Source organism: Lutra lutra, chromosome 5 (assembly GCF_902655055.1).
Source record: "Lutra lutra chromosome 5, mLutLut1.2, whole genome shotgun sequence".
In the NCBI taxonomy this organism is placed as follows: domain Eukaryota; kingdom Metazoa; phylum Chordata; class Mammalia; order Carnivora; family Mustelidae; genus Lutra; species Lutra lutra.
The window spans coordinates 13359240-13385937 of NC_062282.1; the positions used below are offsets into that span (position 1 = coordinate 13359240).

Sequence of the window (26698 nt, forward strand, 5' to 3'; positions counted from 1 at the left end):
CTTCAGCCACATTTTTGTCACATTTCAGACCCTTTTGATGTTCCTTTAAACAAGGCCAAGGAAGCATATGTCGTTGCTATATAAGTCTTAAGAAATCCTTCGTCTGGGGCGCCTGGGTGGCTCAGCGGGTTGAGCCTCTGCCTTCAGCTGGGGTCATGATCTCAGGGTCCTGGGATCGAGCCCCGCATGGGGCTCTCTGCTCAGCGGGGAGCCTGCTTCCCCCCTCTCTCTCTGCCTGCCTCTCTGCCTACTTGTGATCTCTCTCTCTGTGTCAAATAAATAAATAAAATATTAAAAAAAAAAAAAGAAATCCTTCGTCTGTTTGAAAAGGTTTTTTTTGCTGCCCAAATCCCTTTATAAGAAGGGCCTATCCATACCCTCTTATCAGAAATACTGCCTACATCCAACTCTTAAATCTTTACTAAGCATAACTTTGCTCTATTACTCCATATCAAATTACCCCCAAATCTAGCTGCTTATAACAGGAAGCTTGGAGTGTCTCACTTCCTGTAAGTCAGGAGTTTGAGTGGCTCAGGGTCTCAAGAATTTGCAGTAACATGAGGACCAGGACTCAAGTCGTGTGAAGGTTCGACTGGCTAGAGGATGGCTTGGAAGATGGCTCACTGACATGCTCATAGCAAGAGATTTGGTTCCTCACGAAGTGGGCTGTTCCATAGAGCCACGTAATTGTCCTCATAACATGGCAGTTGGCTTTCCCAGAAGGAGCAAAGTGAAAGCCACTGTGTCTTTTATGACCTAGCCTTGAAAGTCACAGTCATTTCTACAATGTGCTGTTATTTATAAGGGTCAGACCTATTTAATGTGGGAGGGGACTACCTAGGGGCATGAGTTGGGTGTCTGAAGAACATTATGGGAGATTGGCTACCACTAGCATTTGTTGTTTGTCACTGATGTCCCAGTTTTAACCCTTGAAGTCCCATATCCCAGGAAACCCAACCATCCTGGGCAAACCAGACTCCTTTCATTGTTCTGTACTCCAGTGCCAGGACGTTGCTGGCACATAAATCGTTCAGTATTTGAAAAGAATTTTTTACTGCAGAAGTTGTCTGATGGTGATTTTTATTCCAGAAAATTTAGTTTTGAGGTGACCAGAATCTTCTAAAATAGCTAAGCCCTCTGGAGAAATACCCACTTTAAGAAATGTACTTAGTACTAGTCATCAGTGGCATAAGCAAAAACAATGTATATTTTCAAGCTTCTCTAAAAAGTAAAGCAAAAGATGGCTATATAAAGAAATTTTAGTTTTACTTTTTTCTTATTATATGGTTCTTCCAGCATCTGTTCATTCGTTGTGGCTATTTCCTCCCTGCCTCCTTCAATCCATTTTTCATGACCCTCCCATGTCGGCATCTTTGAACCCTTCAAAGTTCAAAACTCTCTTTACTTTTCCTCTTCCCAGGGCCATTGTTTCCTCCATACTAGTGTACTGCTCTTCCTCTGCAGTCTTCTAGCTAGCCTTCCTCTGTCTTCTTGGTCTGCACTACAGTATGTACAGATCATCAGACTAATTTGCCTAAGCCATTTTTCCTCATATGTCACTCTTTATGTTCAAGAATGGTTGTCTGTTGCCCAGAGAATGCCAAGTTGAAAGTCCTTTGCCTGGCTTTCAGTATCTCCCATTACCTCTTCCCCATACTACCAATCTCCAATATGTGTGTTTTTTCCACACCACCAAGCAATTCTCAGACACCAGCTGGGAGTCCTACAAGTCAGCTCAACTCTAACACTGTACCTGGAGACATCGTCAGATCCCACAGGTTAAGGGCTCCGTCCCACAAGACTGACCCCACTTCAGATGCCAATAGCAGGTCCAGGTTGTTACCTGTGCTTCTGATCAACTGGCTATAAGCTGGTCAACCCTCTCTGGCTTGATTAATTTGCGAGAGTAGCTCATGGAACTCAGGAAAACAATTTACTTACTAGATTCCTGGTTTATTACAAAGGATATTAAATGATACAGGTGAACAGCCAGATAAAGAGATACTAGGGTAAGGTCCAGAAGGGCCCTAAACACAGGAGCTTCTGTCCCCGTGGAGTTTGGGGGTGCACCACCCACCTGGCACAGGGAATTGTTCTGATTGACTCACCTAAAAGCTCTCGGAATCCCATCCTTTTGAGGTTTTATGGTAGTTTCATTACAAAGGCATGATTGATTAAATCTTTGATGATTGAACTCAACTTCCAGCTCCTTTCTCCTCCCCAGAGGTGTGAGGGGGTAGGACTGAAAATTGCAACCCTCTAATCACATGGTTAGTTCCCATGGCAACCAGCTCTCATCAGTAGGTCATCTACAGGCTTTCCAAAAGTCACCTTATTAACATAACCCAAAACACTGTTATCCTCTCAACACTTCGTGGTTTTTTTTTTGTGTGAGCTCTGTGCCAGGAATTGACAAAGACCAAGTATATTTTTATTACAAATTGCAACATCACACTATCCTTTAAAATATTCTACTAATTCTAAATTAAGACATCCCTACCCTCAAGGAGTTTCTTATAATTTGATAGGAATGGTAAGAAATATACAACAAACACATTAAAGACTGGGTCATGTACAACAAAATATAAAGGTGTAGTGGGTATTTAGAATAGAGATATATTATCCAAGTAGATTAGAAAAGTTTTCATTAAGGAGCTGGGTGGTGGTGAAGGAGGGAGAAGATGGCAGACTTTATCTGCAAGTGACGGAGGGAGGTGGAAGGTAGAAGACATACGGCGGAGGGAGGGAACTAAGGGACATATTTAGGAAGAAAAGAAGTCTAGTTTGTGTTGAAGCATAGGATATAAGTAAAGACAAAATAAGACTAGAGAGGATTAAGGTATTGGGTAAAGGGTTGAATTTTGTAATTTGTTGTTCATTCTTCATTTGGTAAACAGTAGAAACTCAAGAAGAGTTTCAGTTTATGTGGGCATAAGGAATAGAAGTGGTCCTTGAGATCCAGCAGCAATCTGGAATGGATAGCAAAAAAAAGAGCAGCTCTGTAGCCAATAGATCCTTGGTGAATGCAAGATGACTGACCCAGGGACCTTGTGTTAAGCTTCTCTGCGTTATATTCAGAGTGTTATATCAACGTATCTGATCTCTGCTGACGATGCTATAAAAATTTTTTCTTACCAAGTGAATCATTTTACTGAGGAATTGACACTGAGACTGCCCATATAGAAAATTTAGATTTGAAAATATTAAAAATTGACTTTTTTCTGGATACTGTGACATAGCCCTTAAGATAGTTCACATGATTTTCAAACTACTGAAGTTATGTTACACACTGTAAAAGTGATAGTCTCCATGAAGATATGGTTCCTTTTCAATCCTGAAAGATGTTGGGATGTTGATTTTTGATTACCAGAAAATTTAAGAGGAAATAAGCTCATCTTCAAGTCAGTTGGGAGACTGGTATTGATATACAGCAGTCTCTTGTGGTAGGGTTTACTACTTTTTACATACCTGTATTGCAGTAGCAACTTGGTTTTTAAAAGGAAAACTTAAAAGGGTTGGTTGAGATTAACTTTTGGGTGGTAATAAAGGCTATAAAAACATTTATTAAATGGTTTACAACTTCTGTGAATTCTGTGTTCATGAAAAAAAGTCCAGTAAAGAATACGATTTTCAATAAACAATTTTAAAACATTTTACTAACTCTTGGTCTTTGGGCATCTAGATATGCAGAGTTTTCTGTTCTTAAATTAAGAAAGAGTTGAGGTATTCGTAAAGAATTGAGAAAACCTGGCTTCACAGCATTGAAAATAGAACAGATTGGCCTGTTTCTGGATTCTCTGAAAAAAGAAAAAAAATAAATCCAGTCTTTAACATTTAGTAAAATTCTGAACTATTTAAAATTATGATCATTCTTAATGTATTTTAAAACAAAAAAAAATATTAGATAATGTGACATACTGGAAAGAGAATAGGGATAAGCTGGCTTTCCCCCTTACTCGCTATGTGACTGTGGATAATTTATTTAACCCTGTCCTTCTGAAAAACAGTCTTACTACTACTTAATTATAGGGTCAGGAGAACTACACATGATTCTAACTGTAACTGTTTTTGATGTATTAGACTAATGGTTGGCAAACTTTTCCTATAAAGAGCAAGATATTAAATATTTTAGGCCTTAAAGGCCTATGGTCTGCACAACCTTTCAACTTTTTGACATAAAAACAGCCATAGACAGTACATAAATGAGTGTGTCTGTGTTCTAACAAAACTTTATGGGTGAATTTTGAATTTCATACATTTTACACATGTCGTGAACTATTCTTCTGATTTTTTTTCAACTAGTTAAAAATTTTTAAAAATCGTTTAGCTGCTATTCCATACAAAAAGAGTGGCAGGCCAGATTTGGCCCATAGGCCATAGTTTGCCAACTGCAGTCTTAGATGTTTAATTACACACTATGAGGTGCAGGTGCTATAACAACGTCACAGGTGAAGGACACAGGTCCAGATTTTATGTGACTGACTTGCAGTCTTCCAGCCAGTGTTAGATCCATTAAAAATGGCTAGTGTGGAACCTCACACATGGTCCAGAGTCAACTAAAAAAATAGGCATTTTTGCAACACTTTTCATCTTTTTATTCCACATCATTATTGGGTTATGAAACCAATATAGTGCTAGTTCCACTGAAATAACTTTAGAGTTTTCTTATAAGCAGGTACTTTTTGACCGACTTTGTTTTAATGTTTGAAAAGATATCTTAGTTGAAACACAGATAGGGAGGAATGATCACTATCTTCGTTATTTATAGCCTTTTTTTTCTCCTGAAAGTGCTTCAGACACTTTTTTCCATTCACTCTAAAAACATCCCTGTGTGAGAGAATAATTAGCTTCCTAATTTTATGTTTGGGGAAACTGAAGTGATAGGCTTATGGATGATATGTGACTTTAACATTGTATCTTAGGGGACCATAATACTAACACCAGAACTAGAACTCATATTTATGACATCCCATCCTAACTTAAATGCTGCAGTGGAAATGGAGGAATACACAAAAATATAGTTCTGAGACTTTCTAACTTCATCATGATACAAATGACCTGGGACAACGGTCGTTTAAGAAGGGTTTTCAGAATAATTTCCTATCTTGTAACTAACATAGCTGGAGCAGTGCAAAGAACTATATCAACCTAAATTATAAACAGAAAATGAAAATGCTTATTTTCTTCTTAAATATAAGAATTCGCTTACATTTGCTTCTTGCCTAAAATCAGCAGTATACTGGATTTTACTATTTTTTAGAGGAAAAAAGTTGCACATTTCAAATATAAAAGATGCCTAAATATGCTGAGGATGTTTGCCAATTGCAAAGCCTTATAAATATTTGTTTTCCTAATATTCTACTGAATGGGGGGTGGTTTTTAAAAAATCACTTGTGAAGATTTTTAGGGTAAGAAAAAAGCAATGATGATTCAGATGAGAACATAAACACCATTTTAAGCCTGGATTGACCTTCCAAAGCAAGCTTGAACTTCTTGAGCTCTGTTTTATTGTTCCAGGTCAAAACACATGTTCAGTATATGCTGTTCCCATTATCTTGTTTTGCTCAGCATTTTCTAAAGGAAGAGAGCAAAATATTTTCTACACCTCCTTTACAATTAAAAAAAAAATCCATGTTTCACACTTTAATAAATGCATAAATTCTCATGGTAAGGGATGAAGAGTCCCTCCTCTGTACTGGATAAGTCATTGGGGTTTATCGTTATTATATCTTAAAACCAGAAATAGAATTAAATACAGTACATCCACCAACACACACACACACACCATCCTCAGCATCCCTGTTTGTCTGACTTGAGTACTGTTATTGCATAATGTAATTTGTAATGACATACGTTCTTGAATAAATATTTAAGTACATGTATGGTTATAATGCTGCTATCCATAGAGAGCTGGTATGTCTTCTCCAGTGCAGTAACACATTTTCTACCCTAACAACCTTGCCATCCCCAAACCACTTTTAATTTATAGTTTATATTACGTGATACTAGTTCTATTGTTCATATCACCAGCCCTTTTATCTTTTTGTAAGCTTGTCCAGTGAATTTTAACACATTCTTTAGTTACTTGGATCAACTTCTTGTTTTCCCCTCAATGAAAAAATTGAAATCACCTGTAAACTTTTTTACTTTATGGCCAAGAACATTTTTTTAAATGCAGAAACATAAACACATAAAAAAAAAAGAATCCTGGCAACAACTATTTTATAAATATGTGACTGTATTTTTCTTTATGTCCAGAAACTTGTATTGAATAGGATTCGGGTATATTCCTCCCTAACCCACACAGTTCATAGATCTAACACCAGGTTTTTGTACCAAAATGGGCAAGATAATGAAGGCACAGGCTCACTTTGTATCAATAAAGGACATCAAACACAGTCATGAGGCACTAATGACATAGAAGCATAGTCAGTCACAAAAAGCAAGTGTTCAAAGTCCTCAATAACTTTTCTCCCTTTAACATTTGGCAAAATTCAGTCTAGATATTTTAATACCTCAGAAAGAAAAAATAAATAAGAGATGCTACATTAAAACATCAGATTACCTATAGTCTTTAGAAATACAAGAAAAGGAATAAAATGAAGGGAAGGGACCACAGATTTCCTATATTCTTGGATTATCCTTCCTTTCTGAGGGTCTCAGATGTCTGCACGCATCTGTAGAAATGCCAGCTGTACCTGAAGATTGAAGGGATTGTTGGTAGTTGGCTGACATGGTCCCTCAACACTATTAAGTTTCTATCACAAAAACACAATTAGCTTGATTTCTTCTAAATCCTTTGTTAAAAGCCTAAGTCAAATTTGGTTATTTGAAAGTGATCTAAAAAATTTAAAATAAAGGAAAAATACATTCTAAATTCCCAGTAGAAACAGATTACATATTTTGACTTCAATAGCAAATAAATACACCTTAAAGCCAAGCAAATTTCTCTCCTGTAGGAGACTCTATACAGACTATGAAAAGTTACTGTTTCTCTACTGCTGATGACAACATCACTCCTAGAACATACCAGGAACTAGTTTCACAACTTGAAGAGACTTTTTTATGACATAATATGAAAGACGAGGGTTTAACTTAGGTCTGAGCAAGCAGAAGAGATCCACACTTTGCAACATCTCTATTACAAATATATGACAATTGAATAACAAAACACAGCCCAGTCTCTGTTTACATCAAAACCACTGTCTATTTGATATAGAATTACTTGCCTTCTATGGGTTGATACCACCCATTGCCAAGACCAGAGCTGGCAGTCCATGGAGCATGCCATTTACTACAGGTAAGCCTAAGTCTATAACTGCAGAAATAACATGGAAATGTATCAGCTTATCCAAAGTAGTTAAATATATTTTTAAAATTTTTCCTAGGAAGTTAATTTTGATAATATTTCCCAAGTCCTTCAACTAAAGATATTTTGATAATTTGTGTTTTTTTACATCAGAATCACCAACATTTTTTTAACTGTTTCCAAGTATCAGTAACAAAGGAGTTGATACTGCTTATATTCACAACTAATTGTTAATATTTCAGTGAGTTACAATGAACTGTTTTTGCATGCTTGAAAAATTAATTGTAAAGAAAAAATAAGAATACTTATAGGAGGATCGCAATAATTTGGTGTTTTTGCATTAAAAACCTCTAATATTCATCTCTGACAACACAGTATGTATATTTATGCATATAAAGTTCATTTCCATGCTTATTACATAAAAATAACTATAGGAAATATCAGTATCAGCTGATAGATATCCAATTAATTTCACTGCAGAAGGGAAAATAAGAAAAAAAATCTGAAGTTATCAGTAAAGCGCACAGTTCAAAAATTTTTTTTCCTTTTTTTTTTCTTTTTTTGCTTGTTTGAAATTTTTTGGTAGTTTTATCTGTGCTGTGTTGAACAGGTTGATTCCCAGACTAATGGCCTCCGAGTAGATTTGAAAGGAAGCCGGAAGACTTCTTATTTTGCTGTGATTCTGCTTCTTGGTCTTGTGAAAGTCCCAATTCACTCTCAATTTGATCAAGCTCTGACTGGTCAAGTAGTTCAAAGTCATCACCTTCTTCAGTGTCTGTGTCGTCACCCAGGCTGGGGGCAGCCTGAGAAAGTGCTTGCTGCGCGCCCTCTAACTGCTCTTTGATGGCTGCTGTCACCGCGGCCGTAATGGCATCCCCAGCCAGGTTGCGCATCAAGTGAAAGGTTTGGTCACTGCTCAAAGGAAGGGTGAGACCAGCTGCTGACTGCTTCTCTCTGCTCGCTCTGAGACCGCCGTCCACCTGCTCCTTTTTTCTCCTTTGCTCAGTGGGCAAGCCAAGGCTGAACTCGTCTTCATCATTTGTTCCCATGCCGTTTTCTACAGATGGAAAATCGGAAAGGTCTCGAGAGAAAACTTCTTCGCTGGGTCGGTCAAGATCTGTGGAATGTGTAACACAAGTGCATGCTTGAGCACCACGATGAATTTGAAACAAAAGAACTATCTAAACGATAACCTGATTTTATTTTATTTTTTAAAAGATTTTATTTATTTATTTGACACAGCACAAGCACGGGGAGCACCAGAAGGAGAGGGAGAAGCAGGCTCCCCACTGAGCAGGGATCCTAGTGCGGGGATCGCTTTACCGCCTGAGTCACCCGCACGCCCCAACGATAATCTGATTTTAATCCAAACCCTCCAAGCAAACTTGACATTCATCTAGCCTCCTGGTTCAGCTTAAATCAACTTAACCACATGCCAGATCCCTTTCAAATCTGGGACACTACCACTCTACAAATACACAAATACCGCATGTACCCGCTACTTTAGTTTTCCTCTTAAGCACCAAAGACTTTCTGTAATGACTTAATATTCAACCTAACGTTAGCTTGAGGCTTGACTAAACTTTTTTTAAGTTTTTATTTAAATCCTAGCGAATTAACATACAGTGTATTAATTTCAGGTATATAATATAGTGAAAACAGTTTCATACAACACCGGTGCTCATCACAAGTGCTCTCCTTTTTTTTTTTTTTTTAAGATTTTATTTATTTCTTTGACAGAGAGACAGATCACAAGTAGGCAGAGAGGCAGGCAGAGAGAGGAGGAAGCAGACTCCCCGTGGAGCAGAGAGTCCGATGTGGGGCTCGATCCCAGGACCCTGAGATCATGACCCGAGCCGAAGGCAGAGGTTTTAACCTACTGAGCCACCTAGGCTCCCCGCAAGGTCTCTCCTTAATCCCTATCACCTATTCTGACCCCAACCACCTCCCCTCCGATAACCATTTTAAAGAGTCTGTTTCTTGGTTTGCCTCTTTTCCCTTTGCTTGTCTTGTTTCTTAAATTCCACATAGGAATGAAATCATATGGTATTTTTCTTTCTCTGACTTATTTTGCTTAGCCTAATACTCTCTAGTTCCCTCCACATCATTGCAAATGATAAGATTTCATTCTTTTTATGGCTGACTAATATTCCATTGTAGAAGTGTACTGAAGTTTAAATGTTCAATATAAACAAAAGTTTCCTCCTCCCCAGGGAGGGTATTAACTTTGAGCCAATGTGGGTATGCATGATCACAGAGTTAAAAAAAATATTTCAGTCGGAGGTTTTCATGGATTGTGGTAAAACAAATGGTGAGTATTATCCTGCCTCAGCATTATTTATCCATGGAGATCTGTATGTCAGCATCGGTAACCTATGTTTGTTTAAAGCAGTGCACTAAAAGAAAATATTGCTCCTTCTCCCCCATATTCAGCTTAAGAGCTTATGGAAACATTTGGCTTTCCATAAATATCGCTGAAAATGGCCATGTCCTGTTTACAAATTTGTGTCCAGAATACATACAGGAACACTTTTATTTATTTATTAAGATTTTATTTATTTATTTGACAGAAATCACAAGTAGGCAGAGAGGCAGGCCGGGGTGGGGGTGGGGGGAAGCAGGCTCCCCACTGAGCAGAGAGCCTGATGCGGGGCTCAATCCCAGGACCCTAGAATCATGACCTGAGCTAAAGGCAGAGGCTTAACCCACTAAGCCACCCAGGCACCCCAGTATAGGAACACTTTTAGATTTGAGACATTTGAAAACAATGTCAGGTTAGTAGGCAGACAGTGATTTTATTGCTTCTCACTTTCCATAGAAAATTTTTCAGTGTAACAGTTAACTCTTTACAACAGTGACTTGAAGTCTTCAATTTAATTAAAGCCTTCTACGTGGGTTGGATTATTGCCTCCTCTTTTATTGTGTGATGCTTAAGAACAAAGGGTTTGCTATCCTTATCTTGATGTTGGGCTTGTACAGCTTGAGTGTTTTTTCGAAGTTAGGCTCCAAGCCCAATGTGGGGCTTGAACTCACAACTCCATGATCAAGAGTCACATGCTCCACCAACAGAGCCACCACGTTGCCCCGTGAATGTTCTAATATGCTTTAAAGGTGAGGAAATTGAGGTCCACAGAAATTGTGTCACCTGTTCAAGGTCACACAGTTATCTAATGATGAAAGCAAGACTACACTTGAGTGTCCCAATATCCAAGCCTGTCTTTTTCCTTAACTTTTCTTTTCTTTTTTAAAGATATATTTATTTATTTATTTGACAGAGAGATAGAAGGAGAGATCACAAGTAGGCAGAGAGGCAGGCAGAGAGAGAGGGGGAAGCAGGCTCCCTGCTGAACAGAGAGCCTGATGTGGGGCTCGATCCCAGGATCCTGAGATCATGACCTGAGCTAAAGGCAGAGGCTTAACCCACTGAGCCACCCAGGCGCCCCCAAGCCTGTCTTTTTTCAAACATTGCATAGCCTCTCTCCTTCCTCTAAGAAAAGAAAGTGTGTTCTTGCTAATAAAAACATAAAAACAATTCATAATCTTCCATTACAATCTCGTATTTTCAGTATATGGCTAAAATGACTTGAAATAATCCAATAAGACTAGCAAACGTTGTTACTGCACAAGACAATCTATTTTAAATTATATTTATCCTAATTATGAAAAAAAAGGAAGTTTTTTTTTTAAACTAACTTTGAAGAAAAACATGAGTGGAGTCAGCTTTAGACTTGGGGAGCTGGTCCTCCGCACTTCAGTCGTTTTTCATAAGGACTAGCCGTGGGCGTGTGGAATGAGCATCTCTCTACTGCTCCTTCCATTGTTGCCAGAAGCAACAGATATTTGCCAGCAGACATTTCAGAAACTGTTTTCACTGTCAAGTATTTGTTATTAAAACAAAGGCAGGGGCACCTGGGTGGCTCAGTGGGTTAACCTCTGCCTTCGGCTCAAGTCATGACTCAGGGTCCTGGGATTGAGCCCCGCATCGGGCTCTCTGCTCGGTGGGGAGCCTGCTTCCCCCTCTCTCTCTGCCTGCCTCTCTGCCTACTTGTGATCTCTCTCTCTGTGTCAAATAAATAAATAAAATCTTTAAAAAAAAAAACAAAGGCAGATTAGTATCTTGACTGGCTTAGATCTTTTTCTCATACTTTTAAAAAAGTAATAGCTTTTGAGATAGGATTCATATACCATAAAATTTGCCCTTTTAAAGTGTACGATTCAGTGTTTTGTTTTGTTTTTTTAAGATTTTTTTATTTATTTATTTGACAGAGAGAGATCACAGTAGACAGAGGCAAGCAGAGAGAGAGGGGGACGCAGGCTCCCTTCTGAGCAGAGAGCCCGATGCGGGACTCGATCCCAGGATCCTGAGATCATGACCTGAGCTGAAGGCAGAGGCTTAACCCACTGAGCCACCCAGGCGTCCCCGATTCAGTGGTTTTTAGGATACTCACAAAGCTTTACAACCACCACCAATACCTAATTTCATCATTCCAAAAAACTCATACTAATGACCGCTCACCATCATTCCTTTTCCCCCAGCCCCTAGCAGCCACTAATTTACTTTCGGTCCAAATGGATTTGCCTCTTCTGGGCGTTTCATATAAATGGCCTGATACAATGTGTGGACTTGTGTCTTTGGCTTCTTTCACTCAGCATAGTGTTGTCAAGGTTCATCCGAGTCATGGCATGTATCTTTTCCATGTACTCAGAATACATATATCAAAAGAAGAGTACGTAAAAGTGTGAACATACCGTCGGAAGTGTCTGTCTGTGGAGTGTATCCTTCTGACAGGTTGAAGGTCCCATTGTCGGTCCAGGAGACCTCGGATACGTCTGTGTCAGACACAGACAACTCTTTGGCCGCAACCGTAAGGCTGATCTGTGTTAACATAGAGAGCAGTGACACACTTGAAACTTCTGACAGAAATCTTTTTGAACACTCCATTTGAACCCCCAAAATATCAGGATAATAAAAACCAGATGAGTAATTCTCCTTTTGAAATTGTTCAGTCATCTTAAGAGAAATAAGAGGAGCCCACTAGGCAAATCATTCAGCCGCTGGGCATGTAAGTAAATTTACAGTCAAACCACATGGGAACAAATGGAAAACCCAAACAAAAAAATACCTTAGGACAAAGAGCTGAAAGGTCTAATTCACTGTCATCTTTGTGACTTTTTTCTTTATCTGCTTCTGTTGAGAGAAAATTTAGAGGCCTTCAGTGTCCTGGCCAGCTTAGACATAGTGTATTTTATCCATTCCACAGTGCTATCCTGACCCCACAATCCTCAGTCTCTAGTGCTTCCATTTAATTCAAAGTGTGCACATAGCTTCACATATCTGCAAGTGTTTGATTTTCAAGGGAAATGGTCCAGATCAGTGATTCCCATAGGGATGACCCAGCAGCAGCAGTGCCAGTGATGGGAACTTTTTAGAAATGCAGATTCTCAGGCCTTACCCTACATCAGCTGAGTCAGAAACTCTGCAGTGGGGCCCAGGACTCTGTGCATTAATAATCCCTCCAGGAGACTCTGATGCTCACTATAGTTTGAGAACCCATAAGGTCATAGGCCAAGTTAAATAGTGAAAAGTGATCACTTTGGTTTTTCCTGTTTTCTTTTCCTCCCCTTGGTTCTCTCAATCAGCTCTTATGCGGCTCCCACACTCTTAGCCATAGCATGGTTTTTTTTATTTGCAATTGTCCACCCCAAAATAAAATAACTGAAACAAAGGAAATCCTAAATAGCAAATATAAAATTATTAAATTCTTTTCCCCTTCCCCTGACAATTTGGATTAAAAAGTCAATTTCTTATATGTTTGAGAAAAGCACAGATGCCTAATAGGCAAAGGCTACATTACTTTGAGGGCATTAGCTTCTGTAATAATATATAATAAAAGGCTAAAAGCACTTTGAGACATATTCAAAGTGATTTTGTAATAAACAGCCAGCTGACGTCTCATTCCACATGTGGAATCTAAAATTCAAACTTTACTTACCAGATCTCTTACGTTTCTTCTGATTAATATATTCTCCAATTCCAAAATCTAGCTTCAGCAGACCTGACTTGATTTTGCTGTATATTTTTTGTCCAATGTCATTACACTTAAACAGGGGACACAAAAATGCACACAGCACTGAAACATAAGAAGGAAGAGCGTGTCGGTAAGATGACGGTCCTTTCAAAAGGCTACCTCTGAGTATTGCACAAAAATAGTTCAGTCAGTAAGACAAATATAAGTGTTTTTCTTAGAGAATGCCTCTGTGAAATACATTCATAATTTCTATTCTTCCTCCTGTAATGAAAACATCTTCCCCTACAAACACACGCACGCACACGCGTGCACATACGTGCGGGCGTCAAGCTTATAGTCACTGTTTTTAGATACTTGCTATTAAATCAACTTTCTCCCTTTCGTTCTTTCACCCTCAACGCTGAAAAAGATTACGTGCTTTCTTGACAACAGTCCTGGGTTAAAAGCTGCCTTTCTACTAATTTGTTGAATAAGCCATTTCGCTATAGGAAAGTTATTACGTATTATCCTCTCATCAGTAATACTGGGATGACAATATTATCTCTTGGGGTTTTGTGAAGAATAAATGGGGTGAGTGCCATCTGAATAATGCCTGGCCTATATCTTCAGAGCGTCCCCCGGCTCTCTTCTCCTTTGCTTCCTAAACAAGGCAGATCAAGGGCTGATACTCTCCGCGAGTTCCTGAGTTCCGTCTGGGAGAATGGGTTTGCGCTTTGATCATCGGCTCTGAGTGTAACACATTTGGAATACAGAAAAGAAACAAAGACTGACCTACTGAGTATATTGTATTCCCTAGTATTTACTTCTTTGTTGTGATTAGATTACCCATTTACCTTTTAAATAGGAGTTGCAAGCTCAAATACGATTAGAAGCCAAGGAAGTATATGTACACTGTAAAAGCTGGTCTAAGAGAAATGGGGAAATATAAGGGTCAGTTCAGTGGAGAGTGCCCGTCCCATCGCAAGGTGGCAGCACCACACCATATTTTTCAGGAGAAGCTGGCAATGTATACTCTCTTTTTTTTTTTTTTTTTTTAAACACAGATTTTGGGGTTATAGTTAACATACAATAAACTGCACATATTTAAAGTATACAATTTGTTAGGTTCTGACATACGCGTACAACTACGAGACTATTACCACGATGAAGATAGGGAACATATCCATCCCCCTCTAGATCTTCCCCATCTTCCTATTAATCCTCCTCTCTTGTCTTTCCCTGCCCCACCCACCTCATCCCTAGGAAACCATTTGTGTGCTTTGCTATTAGCTAAAGATGAATTTGAATGACGTATATATGGAATCATACAGTATATGTTCTTTTTTTTACCTGGCTTTTCCCACTCAATCTACTTATTTGGAGATTTATCCAGACTGTTGCATACATCAGTTTTTTCGTGCTGAGAAGTCACTGCATGGATATACCACAGTGTGTTGACCGGTACGTCTATGGACGGACAGATGGATTGTGTTCTGTTTTTGGTTGCTACAAATAAACTGCTGTGGAGATTTGCATACAAGTCTTTGTGTAGATACATACTTTCATTTCCCTTGGGTAAATATCTAGCTGTGAAATAGCTGGGTCATGTATAGTTTTTAAGAAACTGCCAAACAGTTATCCAAAGTGTTTTTACCATTCTACCTACCCACCAACAGTGTGTGAGAATTTCCGGTTGCTCTGTATCCTTGCTGATACTTGCTAGGGTATTTTTAATTTTAGCCATTCCGGTGGGGATGTAACGCTATCACATTGTGGTTTTAATTACTTTTTGAGCCGCAGAACATACACAAGGGCAAAATGATTAGTGTGTTTGTGGGGGGCAGAAAATATAGCTTACTTATAGTTTTAATGACATAATTTAAAATCAAATCGTATCACTTCTAACCAACCCTGCCTTTTGACAGCCATTCCTCCAACTTCAAAATATAAACATGTCTCTAGGAAAAGAAGAAACTTTGTACAGCAGGAAATTAAAGGATAATCAGTGTGCTTTATAGTTAAGGACTCATCCCTCCTCTTCCAAACTATGGAAGGGCTTGTTGATCATTAAATGATACCATATGCATCACATAAATTTGCCAAATGTTCTACCATACTCACACAGTAGATAGCTGAGTATAACTCCAGGAATATAACTTCCCAAGACTGTAAAAAATGTGCACACACTGCAGACCAGGAGGCAAAACTAGAAATAATAGAAACAACATGTGACAGTTATACATAACTCCAAGAAATTTTCAGGCACGGGATACAGAGACAATTATCTGTCTGTATGTGGTCTATCACGTTATGGCAAATGTTTTTCAAACACTGTTCTTTTGTACTTGGGTCTGCCTAATGACTGCTATGTTCAGCCAGCCTTAGTCCACTTTAACACTTCATAATAATCATTTTGAGGTTCCAGAAGCTAATTTCTAGCACAGAGAACATCTCCCATAAATCATGCCTGTAGCTATATTCCTGCCAGATGCAAGAGAACTGAAGACTAATATGGCCCCAGAAACTTCTTTTATTCAGGATCAGTCACTGAAAAGAATGTAGCCTGGTTCATAAACCTGCAAGTTCAAACTACTTCTATAAACCCATCAAAATTCATAAACACAGCAAAGCAGAAATTAGAGGCTTTAAATAAACAGAATGGCAATTTGCACAGCTGATAAGCTGCTAGGATGAATCCATTGGCCATTATCATCCTCCTTTCTAACCATAATGACCCTTCAAATTGACCCCACTTCTAGGTCACTTAGGAACCAATTGGGAATGAAATGAAATTTCTACAGTGAAATGTGTTTATTTTCCTTCTGTCAGTTATGCCCCCAAAAATCTTGATTGTTTTAAGAAATTTAAACATCATGACAAAACACTCCCATAAAACCTTCACTTGTTTTCCACACCCTAGTCTTTAAGATAAACTATCTTTCTTCTTTTGATTTATCTTTAAATTATGGTATTGGCAAGCAAACAAAATTCATTAAGGGAATTTCAAAAAGACATATGAGGATAAGAACCCATAACTCTGATCAGTAACTGATTAACACTATCAGATTAACCTTGATATTCCATTCTTTGGCACAGGGTTAATAAGTTAACTAGTCAAAAGGAGAACAGATGAACTTACGGAACAAAATTAAGAGCTGTTTCTGAAACAGCAGAGGCTCTTGAAGAATATGCAGTTTGAATAGCAAAATGGAAAAGGAAAGACCATAAGTGTTGAAAGATTAAGTGTGGGAAAGCATTACCATGTCCAGAACTCAGTTTCACAAAGATTTCGTTTATCCACTAAATTTGTAACAAAGAAGTTTAAAGTTCAGAATCTTCTAAAAATGTACTTAATCATTTCACTAAAATAGGCATCAAAAATGCAACTCTTCTTCCCCACCATATGGATAGACATGCTAAGAACTACCTTTGGGGATTAAAAAAAAATCCACATATATAAAAGGTTGCCACTTTAATATGCTCAAAATGTGTCCGAGCACAGTTCTGTTATTCAGTACTACTGGAGGTAAGAGATTGCCTGTACGTGGTACAACCAGAGCGATTTTCAGTGTCGCCCTTCCTAGGCTTTTCCAAGTACAGGTGGAGGTTCAAGGAACTTGAGCGCAACACTGGAAGGGGAAGGGTCTGGTGGCGGCTCTGCCTTTACCCCCATGTTCTCGCAATCACAGCCGAGGCCGCCTCTACCCATCCAAGTACTCCACGGGGTGCACCGTGCAATCCCTTCCAAACCACTCACGACCCTTCTCCTCAGGGGTTTTCATCTTAACTGGAAAAACGCTCATTCCATTTTTATAAAGACAATGAGTGTCTTTGCCAAAGGTTTTCTTTACTAGATAAATCATGTAAGAATCTCTACTTTTTAGACTGACTCTCTTATCTCTGAAAATACCCTCGAAGGGCTGGATGTTCATCTCCCTTTGACTTCAGAACCAGCCTAAATAATAGAAACTGAAATTCTTTTTTTTTTTAAATTGAGTTGTAATTGACATACAATGTTCTGAGTTTTCAGTGTCCAACACAGCGATTCAACATTTACATACATCATGGATAACGACGAGTCTAGTACTATCTGTCACCTACGTACTTAATATGGCATTACTAACCACATTCCCTATGCTGCAATTTACATCCCTATGACTTATTTGTTTAAACTGAAGTAGAGTTGACATTTAACACAGTATTAATTTCTGGTACACAACATGGTGGTGACTTTTATAACTGGAAGTTTGTACCTCTGAATACCTTTCACCTGTTCTGCCCATTGCCCTGCCCCTCTTCTCTCTGGCCACCACCAGTTTGTTCTCTGCATTTATGCATCTGTTTTTAAACTGAGATCCTTCGTAAGGTAATTTTTTCTCCTTGGTCTGGCTGATATCAAGACCAGTCACCGTTTTTGTTAATGAGTTAGAGAAGTATGTATCAAATAGAAAACCAATCTGATCTTGAAATGCAAGTTTGAGGATCTTCTAGTGCTAACCAGACACTCATATTTCTTTTTTTTTTTTTAAGTTTTTTTTTTTTTTAATTTATTTGATAGGCAGAGATCACAAGCAGGCAGAGAGACAGTGTGGGGAAGCAGGCTCCCTGCTGAGCAGAGAGCCTGATGCGGGGCTCAATACCAGGACCCTGAGACCATGATCTGAGCCAGAGGCAGAGGCTTAACTCACTGAGCCACCCAGGCACCCCGACACTCACATTTCTGAACCTCGCTAATATCAGCTTTTATGGCATGTGCTCCTTGTATGTTATATCCAGGGTTGGAGAACCCTTAGAGGCTGATAAAACAGGTTTTAATTCATCCGTTTCCAATTTACTGCACATTATAAAACACATACAGTAATTCTCCTATGCTGGAAAACTTGCCTTGCCAGGGCTCTGCTGTTTAAAAAGAGACATTTCTTGAAGAAATATGCTGAAATTCATCCATGATTCTGCAATACAGTGGCTGAACCTGGGTCTTTCATCTGGTTTGGAATTGATAACTTCCCAGCTAAAGAGAGAAAAAGAAAACAAAAAATTTTAGCTGTACTTTTGATGATTCATTCAATGTTCATTTCTTCAGCAAGTGTTTACTGAGCACCTGCTCTTGGCCACACTCTCTGGAAAAGCCCTGTGGATTCAGAGGTGACCAGGAAACAAACTGAGGGCTGCTGGGGAGTGGGAAGGGAGGGATGGGGTGGCTGGGTGAGGGACATTGGGGAGGGTATGCACTATGGTGAGTGCTGTGAAGTGTATAAGACTGATGAGTCACAGACCTGTACCCCTGAAGCAAATAATACATTATATGATAATAAAAAGAAAAAAAAAAAAGAGGGAGGGGGCAGAATTCAGAGGTGAATAAGCCAGACACCTTCCTAATGAAGTTCACGGGCCAAGAGAAGAGAGAGAAGCTAAACAGCTCGCCGCAAATTACAATGAAGGAAGAGTTGAGCGTGACGTATAGGGAGGGGGTTTTGAGACATCTCTGAAGAAGTTACTTTATGCCAAAATCTGGATGAGTGGAGTCTATCCCAAGGGCTTGGAAGAGTCCCAAGTAGAGCAGTGTACAACATATGCAGAGGGCCTGGAGCCAGAAGGAGCTGCCAGCACTATTCTCCAGAGCCCCACATGTGGCTCCAGCAGAGACAATGTCAGGCAGACGAGCGATGCTACATGAAGCTCAGAAGATGGGACAGGACCTAATCACACCGGGTCAGGAGGGACTTGTTAGAAATGTTTGAAACCTTAAGGATAGGGAGACCACAGTGCTTTTTGAGAAACCTTGGCACTGACCTTCTAATCGTCATCATCATCATCACCATCATCCTCATCAACGACAATGCCCTCTCAATATATTTTATAGCCCATCAACTCAATAGGAAACTGTTAAACTCAATGGGGTCTCAAAATACCTTGTATTTTTCTCTGTACCTTCTCCCAACCATCGTCATAGAACGTGTTGAGTGTGATGCCTGCGTCATGCATGTGTGCTGTGTCCCTGCCCTCGTTTGCCCCCAGGAACCTCCATAAGCTAAAACCAGTAAGCCTCTCTCCAGGAAGAAGACATGCAAACACAGGGCATTCCCCTAAAATCACAGCAATCCTGAATTCAAATCCCACTCCTGCAGTACCAATTCACTACAAAAATGTACCAGTTCAAACAAGATCTGCCAAGGGCCCTTAAATTCATTCATTAAATAGATAATTGTTGTTTCCTACCAAGTGGAAGGCATTGCCATAGAACTAAGGACACGGCAATAAATGAATGTTTCCAGTGGAAGACAAAGATCATCAGTGAACTATCATCCAAGCTACAGTTGCAAGGGAATCAGAGTAAGATGATCTCTGGATTCAAATCCAGTCCTGCTAAAACAAATCAAAGCTTCTTTGGCCCTTAGATGCTCAACTCCCCAGAGACTGTGTGTATGTGGATTCTATTTTTTTTAAGGATTTAAATATAACTTAAAATTATATTAAAAAAGGAAATTTAATTATCTAATCTACAAATTTTCATTGATCTGAGAGACCGTGTGGGGGCAGTGGGGAAGGGCAAAGGGAAAGGGAGAGAGAGAATCCCAAGCAGACTCCACGCTGAGCATGGAGCCCGTCGTGGGACTTGACACGGGGCTCGATCCCATGACCCTGAGATCACAACCTGAGCCGAAACCAAGTCGGTTGCTTAACCGACTCCACCGCCCAGGTGCTGCTATTTCTTTTTAATATACCTTGAACACTAAGATAATTTGTAGATTAGATAATTCAATTTCCTTTTTTAAAATATAATTTTAAGTTGTATTTAAATGAATGCAATAGCATTAAAAAAAGAAAAAAATTTTTCATTTTCCTTTGTCTTTATTCTGTCAGAGTCAAGTAAGGCTCTGCCAGAGAGTCTCTGAGCTACCAGTTCTCCAGGCTGATCCTGTTCCGTGAGGTAGACACTTGCCGAAAGATCTCCCATCCTTAAGAAATGAACTTTGGGGTTGTTTAGCTGTCGGGGAGTGGTTTATGTATCCATTAACTCTACCCCTCTCTTGAGTCACTGAGCCAGCCTGTTTTCATTGGTGACCAAATTTAGCATTAGCTTTGCATACTTTATGAACGATTCCAGACCTATTAAAGGAAACACTAAGCTCATGGATAGGAAGCCACTCTCTGTAACAAAATCTTGCCAATAGGTCGCTTAATGGGAAAAGATTTTGTACAGGAGGGCAAAAACTGCAAGTGACAAAGAAATAATAACATTATTAAACTGTGGCCTCCTTTTTAAAGATTTTATTTACTTAAGAGAGAGAGGGAGAGAGAACTCAAGTAGGGGGGGCAGAGGAGAGGGATAAGCAGGCTCCCCACTGAGCAGGGAGCCCCACATGGGGCTCGATCCCAGGACCCTAGGACCATGACCTGAGCCAAAGGCAGACACTTAACCGACTGAGCCACCCAGGTGCCCTGTGGCCTCCTTACTGAGAACCACTTATTGCAAACTGGCTAGGACAGGCCAGGCCACTGTTCCATTTACTGGGACCACACAGTTGACAGTAATACAGATTTTAATTTCTGCTTTCTGTGCATATTGAGTAGTATTTAAGATTTGGTTGGACAGTCTGGCAAACACAGTTCTGGCAAAAGTCAATGAAAAACTTATTATGGAGTTGTCGATCATTCTTTTCACAATTTAAGTGGAATAAATGAACGTTTCATATTTTGAAACAAACTTAAGAATATTTTCATCAGGATAATGAACAGATAAAGTGAATTGTGTTCAGGCAATGAAGGATGAAATAACGGTGGAAATGAATGAACTCCGTGTTTGTATGTGAATCTCAGAATCATAATATTGAGGGAGAAAAAAGGTCACAGACTACATATACTATGATTTCCTTTTTATAAAGCTCAGAGTCATGCTAAGCCAACAGATTATTTAAGCAAGGAAATGACTTAAAACAACAACAATAACAACCCAGGATTCAGGAAAAGGGTTACCCTAAGGCAGGGATGGCGTGGGGGTATGTAGGGAATGAGACCATGAGGCATGTTATAGTGAGGCTTCTCGAGTATTGGTCATGTTATATTTCTTAACTTAGATGATGGATACATGCAAATTGATTTATTACTGTTCTTAAAGATACACACACGCGCACACACACACACACGGCCTTTATTTAAAAATTTGCTGAGGGGCACCTGAGTGGCTCAGCATCTGCCTTTGGCTCAGGTCATGATCCTGGGGCCCTGGGATTGAGACCCGCATGAGGCTCCCTGCTCAACGGTGAGCCTGTTTCTCCCTCTTTGTCTGCCCCTCCCCCTGCTCATTCTCTCTCTTGCTGTCTTTCTCGAATAAATAAGATCTTTTTAAAAAATTAAAAAATAAAAATTTCTTTATACTTAAATGTATAATCATGCTTTTTTTTTTTTAAAGATTTTATTTATTTATTTGACAGAGAGAAATCACAAGTAGGCAGAGAGGCAGGCAGAGAGAAAGGAGGAAGCAGGCTCCCTGCTGAGCAGAAAGCCCGATGTGGGGCTCGAACCCAGGACCTGGGATCATGACCTGAGCCGAAGGCAGCGGCTTAACCCACTGAGCCACCCAGGCGCCCAATATAATCATGCTTTTTATTTAATAACATTCTCACATGAGTATATCTCAGTTCACATTCTATACACACATGTTACTTAAGTTTTTGCCTCAGTTTACTTGTGAAGCAAACAATATTTCTGCTAGCTAAAGCTATGAAACATAGTTTCTGAGTAAGCCATACTTTATAGATGCTGAAACCTTTTTTTTTTTTTTAAGATTTTATTTATTTATTTGACAGACAGAGATCACAAGTAGGCAGAGAGACAGGCAGAGAGAGAGGAGGAAGCAGGCTCCCCGCTGAGCAGAGAGCCCGATGCGGGGCTCGATCCCAGGACCCTGGGATCACGACCTGAGCCGAAGGCAGAGGCTTTAACTCACTGAGCCACCCAGGTGCCCCTGAAACCTTGTTCTAATACCACCTTTAGGATCCCTAAATCTCAGATGTGACACATTTGTATACATATTTACTATTCTAGTGAGTAAAGACCCTAAAATCAGAAAGGAGCCTAGTCTAATACTAAATTATGTAAAATTACCTAAGTTATCTCTATAGAGATAATGTCATGGTGAAGTCTTCACGATTTAAGGTGCTTAATACATATCACAATGATTTAACTAAAAATTTTGTTTTACATTTAAGGATCTTACCTATTTCATAGTGGGATTCAAAGTGGATAAGAAGAAACCTCAGCACCCATCCATTCTTATTCATTTATTCAATAAAAATTTATCCAGCTCCCCCTTTGTGTCTCACATTATACTCAGTGTGTTTCCTGTTGTGATTTCCAACCAGTACAAACTGAAAACCTATAGCATTGTCCCTCTCCTGCCTACAGATGCCACTTCTTGCTGGGAAGAAGAAACAAAAGAACATTCAACAGGAAATATTTCCATAGCCTACAAGGACACTCTTATTTACATTAAATTCCTCCCCTTTGGAAAAGGCTGTCATATGATAGTACCTTAGGGCAAAAAATTCCGTGGTTACTTATATTAACACAATAACCCCAGGTAAGTCTAACTGATATTTGAATTATTGTTACAATCACAAACAGAAATGAGGACTCTATCGTATAAATCGTGAAAATACTATCTAACCAGATGGGGGTTTTGGGAAGAATAGTAGATGTTTAAAAACGTAGTAAATGTTTGAGAAAAGATGTTTAGATTGTGCTGAATAAAATTTAAAGGAACTATATACAGCTAAAAAAAAAAATTCAAAATTCAAAACAAGAGATCCCACTCTAACTTTAAATGAAACACGGATCTGGGGCCCTAGGTGAAAAAGTCAGTTAAGCATCAGACTCTTGGGTTTCAGCTCAGGTCGTCATCTCAGGGTCATGAGTTCAAGCCCCGTGACAAACCCTGTGCCCAGATGAGTCAGCTTGAGGCTCGCTCTCTCTCTCTTTCTGCCTCCCCCATCATCTGTCACACGTGTGTGCACACATGCTCTCTCTCAAAGAAATAAATACATCTTAAAAAAAGTACATGAAACATGGATCTAGAAAAGTCACTCTCTGGGAGTTTCATAATAGTTTTAAACCGTTGAGCAAATAATTCTGAGCCCCACTGGAATATACATTTCTATAGTCTTCCATTGTATACCGTCTGCCATTAATGTATATCATGTCACCACATTTCTATTCAGGGAAAAAGGGTACATAACATATCACTGAATAATATCTAATATAGTTGAATAATTCAGAATGAAATAGGGCATTTGAAGTGAACTTCTCAGGCTTATTTTGTGGATGAGGAAAGTGAAACCCAAGTTTCCTGAACTAGTTCAGGGCAGAGCCAAGACCCGAGGCCAAGACTCCTGGTTTCCAGTCACTCTCTTTGTTTTAAGACAAAGAATGGATTCTTCAAAGAATGGATAAATTCAATGACCTCCTTTTGAAAGTCTACATATAATTTAGGACAAGGAAGAACACTCCATGTTCCTTCTCACTGCTTTCCAGAGTCCGGAGGGTTGAACTGTGACTGACCAATACCAACATGGCAGTGAGGACCCATCCTTTCCAGGAACGGAAGAGCTTCGCGGGCAGAATCCAAATACTTAGTGGAAACTAAGATTCTCGCTTGGTGGTGGGGAGATGTTTTAATACAGGTGATGTGCACGCACACACACACACACGCACAGAGTTGCTCCATCATGAAACTGTAGGTTTTCCTGGAGAGCCTCGTCCGGGGAACACATAACCAGAGAAAGGATCTCCTGTGAGTATCAGATGATGCTGGGGAGACAGATCTTTTACGCAGTGTGTGGCGGTCTTCCCACCATCCTTGGCGCTGATCAGCATGCAATGTAATGAGAAAAGAAGGCTTAAAAACAGTTTGAAGCTTTACTGAGTTCTTTTTTTTTTTAACCTTTTTTTAAAAGATTTTATTTATTCATTTGACAGAGACACACAGCAAGAGAAGGAACACAAGCAGGGGGAGTGGGAGAGGGAGAAGCAGGCTTCCCGCTGAGCAGGGAGCCCGATGTGGGGCTCAATCTCAGGACCCTGAGATCATGACCTGAGCCAAAGGCAGACGCTTAACGACTGAGCCACCCAGGCGCCCCCCGAGTTCTTAACCAGAGTCTGAGTCTTCTGTGATTGAGGCTTATCTGAGGGAGAAAATTACCAATGGCTTCAGTATAATACTCCAGGGTTCATCTCTTTTCTCTTTAGTTTCAGAGAGAACATGCATTTCCCGGTAAGGGTCTTTGTTCCCTGCCCCTCACCCCCTCCCTGGTTCCAGCTTTCTCTGTCACTCCTGCCCTCGTTAAGGAATGAACCTCCGCACACTCCAGCCACAAGATAAGGACCAGTTAAGAGTCCCTCCCTCATTTCAGTTATCCCCAGCTTCCCACTTGAACTTCCAGTTCAAGATCACAACTCCCTGCCCCCTCGGGGCTTTCAAACAGGCTTTTGCCCAAGGATCTGCAGACACTCAGTGCTTTCCAAAAAAGCTCCCGAAACGAAGGCCTTGGAAGATTTCATTTTGTCACCATCTTCTTCTGAACAAAAACTAAGGGACAGATTTTCAGCAAAGGACACTATTTATGGTCAAGGTAAGCATTTATTTACCAAAGAACCTTGAGCCCTATGAGGTGCTTTTTCAGCAGCTGTGGGATTTATGCTGTTACCTGCCTGTGACAGTCGAAGGAGAGTAAAAACAAGGAGGATGGCTCCTTAGACAAGCGTCCCCACTTCATCACAGAAGGAGCTGACACTTCCTAATGGAACAGGAAACCAACATCTCTTCTTTCTGCCTCCATGTCCCTAGTAGAATACATTCAAACCTCCACATTAGGGGTCTGGCCAAATGAATCCCTTTAGACACTTCCCAAATTGAGTGTGTGTGAACCCCCCAGGGCACTATTTAAACAGTGGCCTCCTGGACCACAATCCAGAGATTCTGATGGAGCAAGCCTGGGGGAAAGCTCAGAAATCTGCATCTTTAATGACCATCCCACGTGCTTCTGAGGCAAGTATTTCTTACTGAAAGAGCCACAACAAGAAATTACCCCATGAGGAAGTTACATAGAATTCCTGGTTCAAAAACAGAGACAAGAGGAGACTTGGCTTTAGGCAAGATGATATATGGGGGATCCAATCTGTCCTCCCATCTGAAACAACAGTGGAAGGAAGGAAGGAATGGAAGGAAGGAAGGAAGGAAGAAAGGAAGGAAGGAAGGAAGGAAGGAAGGAAGGAAGGAAGGAAGGAAGGAAGGAAGGAAGACAAGATACAGGAAACAACAATTTTCAGGATCCTGGGCCCAAAGAAAGGACGTCGATCTCTGCAAGGGGTGAGTCCTGTGATTGTCCTTGAGTTTCCAGGCCACAGAGTAGGGAAGGGCAACTCGGTGTATCTGGAGCTGAGGAGACAGAACTTAGGGTCCAAACTGAAGACCAAAGAGGTTGGAGATGGCAGAAGAGAGTGTGGGGCAGTCAGGCCTGCAGAGAGACCCCCTGCCACGTGCTGGGATCTGGGTCTTCAGCTGAGGGCCACGGTCAAGGTGCATGAGGGACCTGGAGGCCAAGAACAAGCCAGCAGAAGGGGTGACGGGGAGCGGAGTCCTGCGCTCACACAGGGCTGGGAATGATGTCCAGTCTCACTGACCAGAATGGAAAGCCTCAGAATTCACAGACATTGGATAGAATTCTCAGAAGGGTTTTGCCTTGGTAGCAGAATAATTAGTCCTCAACTAAATGCTGCTCTGATCATAAAAGCCTTATAAGTAAGCTCCAAAAGGATTAAACTGATTTAAAGCAATCTCACTGTGTCACTGAAGGAACACAGAGTGGGAGTTCTGTTAAGAACCAAGTAATTCACATGTTCAAACTGGGGTCTGAATGATTTTATGTTACTTTGCATCTGGCTTTTAAATGATTGTGTACTTTTTATTCCTTTAAAAAAACCATATTCATAAATCATGTTTAAATTTTATATTTAAAGTCAAATTTGTCTCTGTGCAGTTTAGCAGCCACAGAGATTTAATCTGAGGCACTTTAGTTTCTGAAAGCAGCACACAGTCTCCTCCGTTAGGGGGTTCTGTAAGACTGAGAAATGGGGACACTCCCGTGCTCTTTAAAAATAGACTGTAATTCAGTAAGAGCCTGTGTCACAGCCTGCTTCATTTCTCTTGCCCAAAGTCTTTGAGCACCAGAAAATATCAGGCTGCACAAATGAATCTCGGCAGAGCACAGATAACCTCTCTCTGTACCATTCCCTTCCGCTCGTCTCAACAAACCCGTGCTGAGTACAGAGAACCTGCCGTGAGGCTCCCTTCCTGGCTTCGGGCTTCCCACAGTGATTCCAA

General features: G+C 40.1%; 1 protein-coding gene across 2 annotated transcripts in view; it reads right to left on the reverse strand.

Annotated features, from left to right (window-relative positions):
- Positions 1-6218: 6218 nt before the first annotated feature.
- The window catches only part of RETREG1 (reticulophagy regulator 1), a 130185-nt gene continuing 109705 nt past the window's right edge, over positions 6219-26698 (reverse strand). For both annotated transcript variants that reach the window (XM_047731877.1, XM_047731878.1), the window contains 6 exons: positions 18202-18328; positions 15439-15523; positions 13303-13440; positions 12433-12497; positions 12059-12185; positions 6219-8426 (listed from right to left, as the gene is read on the reverse strand). In XM_047731877.1, the coding sequence (XP_047587833.1) occupies positions 7933-8426; positions 12059-12185; positions 12433-12497; positions 13303-13440; positions 15439-15523; positions 18202-18328 (1036 nt within the window). In that variant the 3' untranslated portion in view covers positions 6219-7932. The remainder of the gene's footprint in view (positions 8427-12058; positions 12186-12432; positions 12498-13302; positions 13441-15438; positions 15524-18201; positions 18329-26698) is intronic.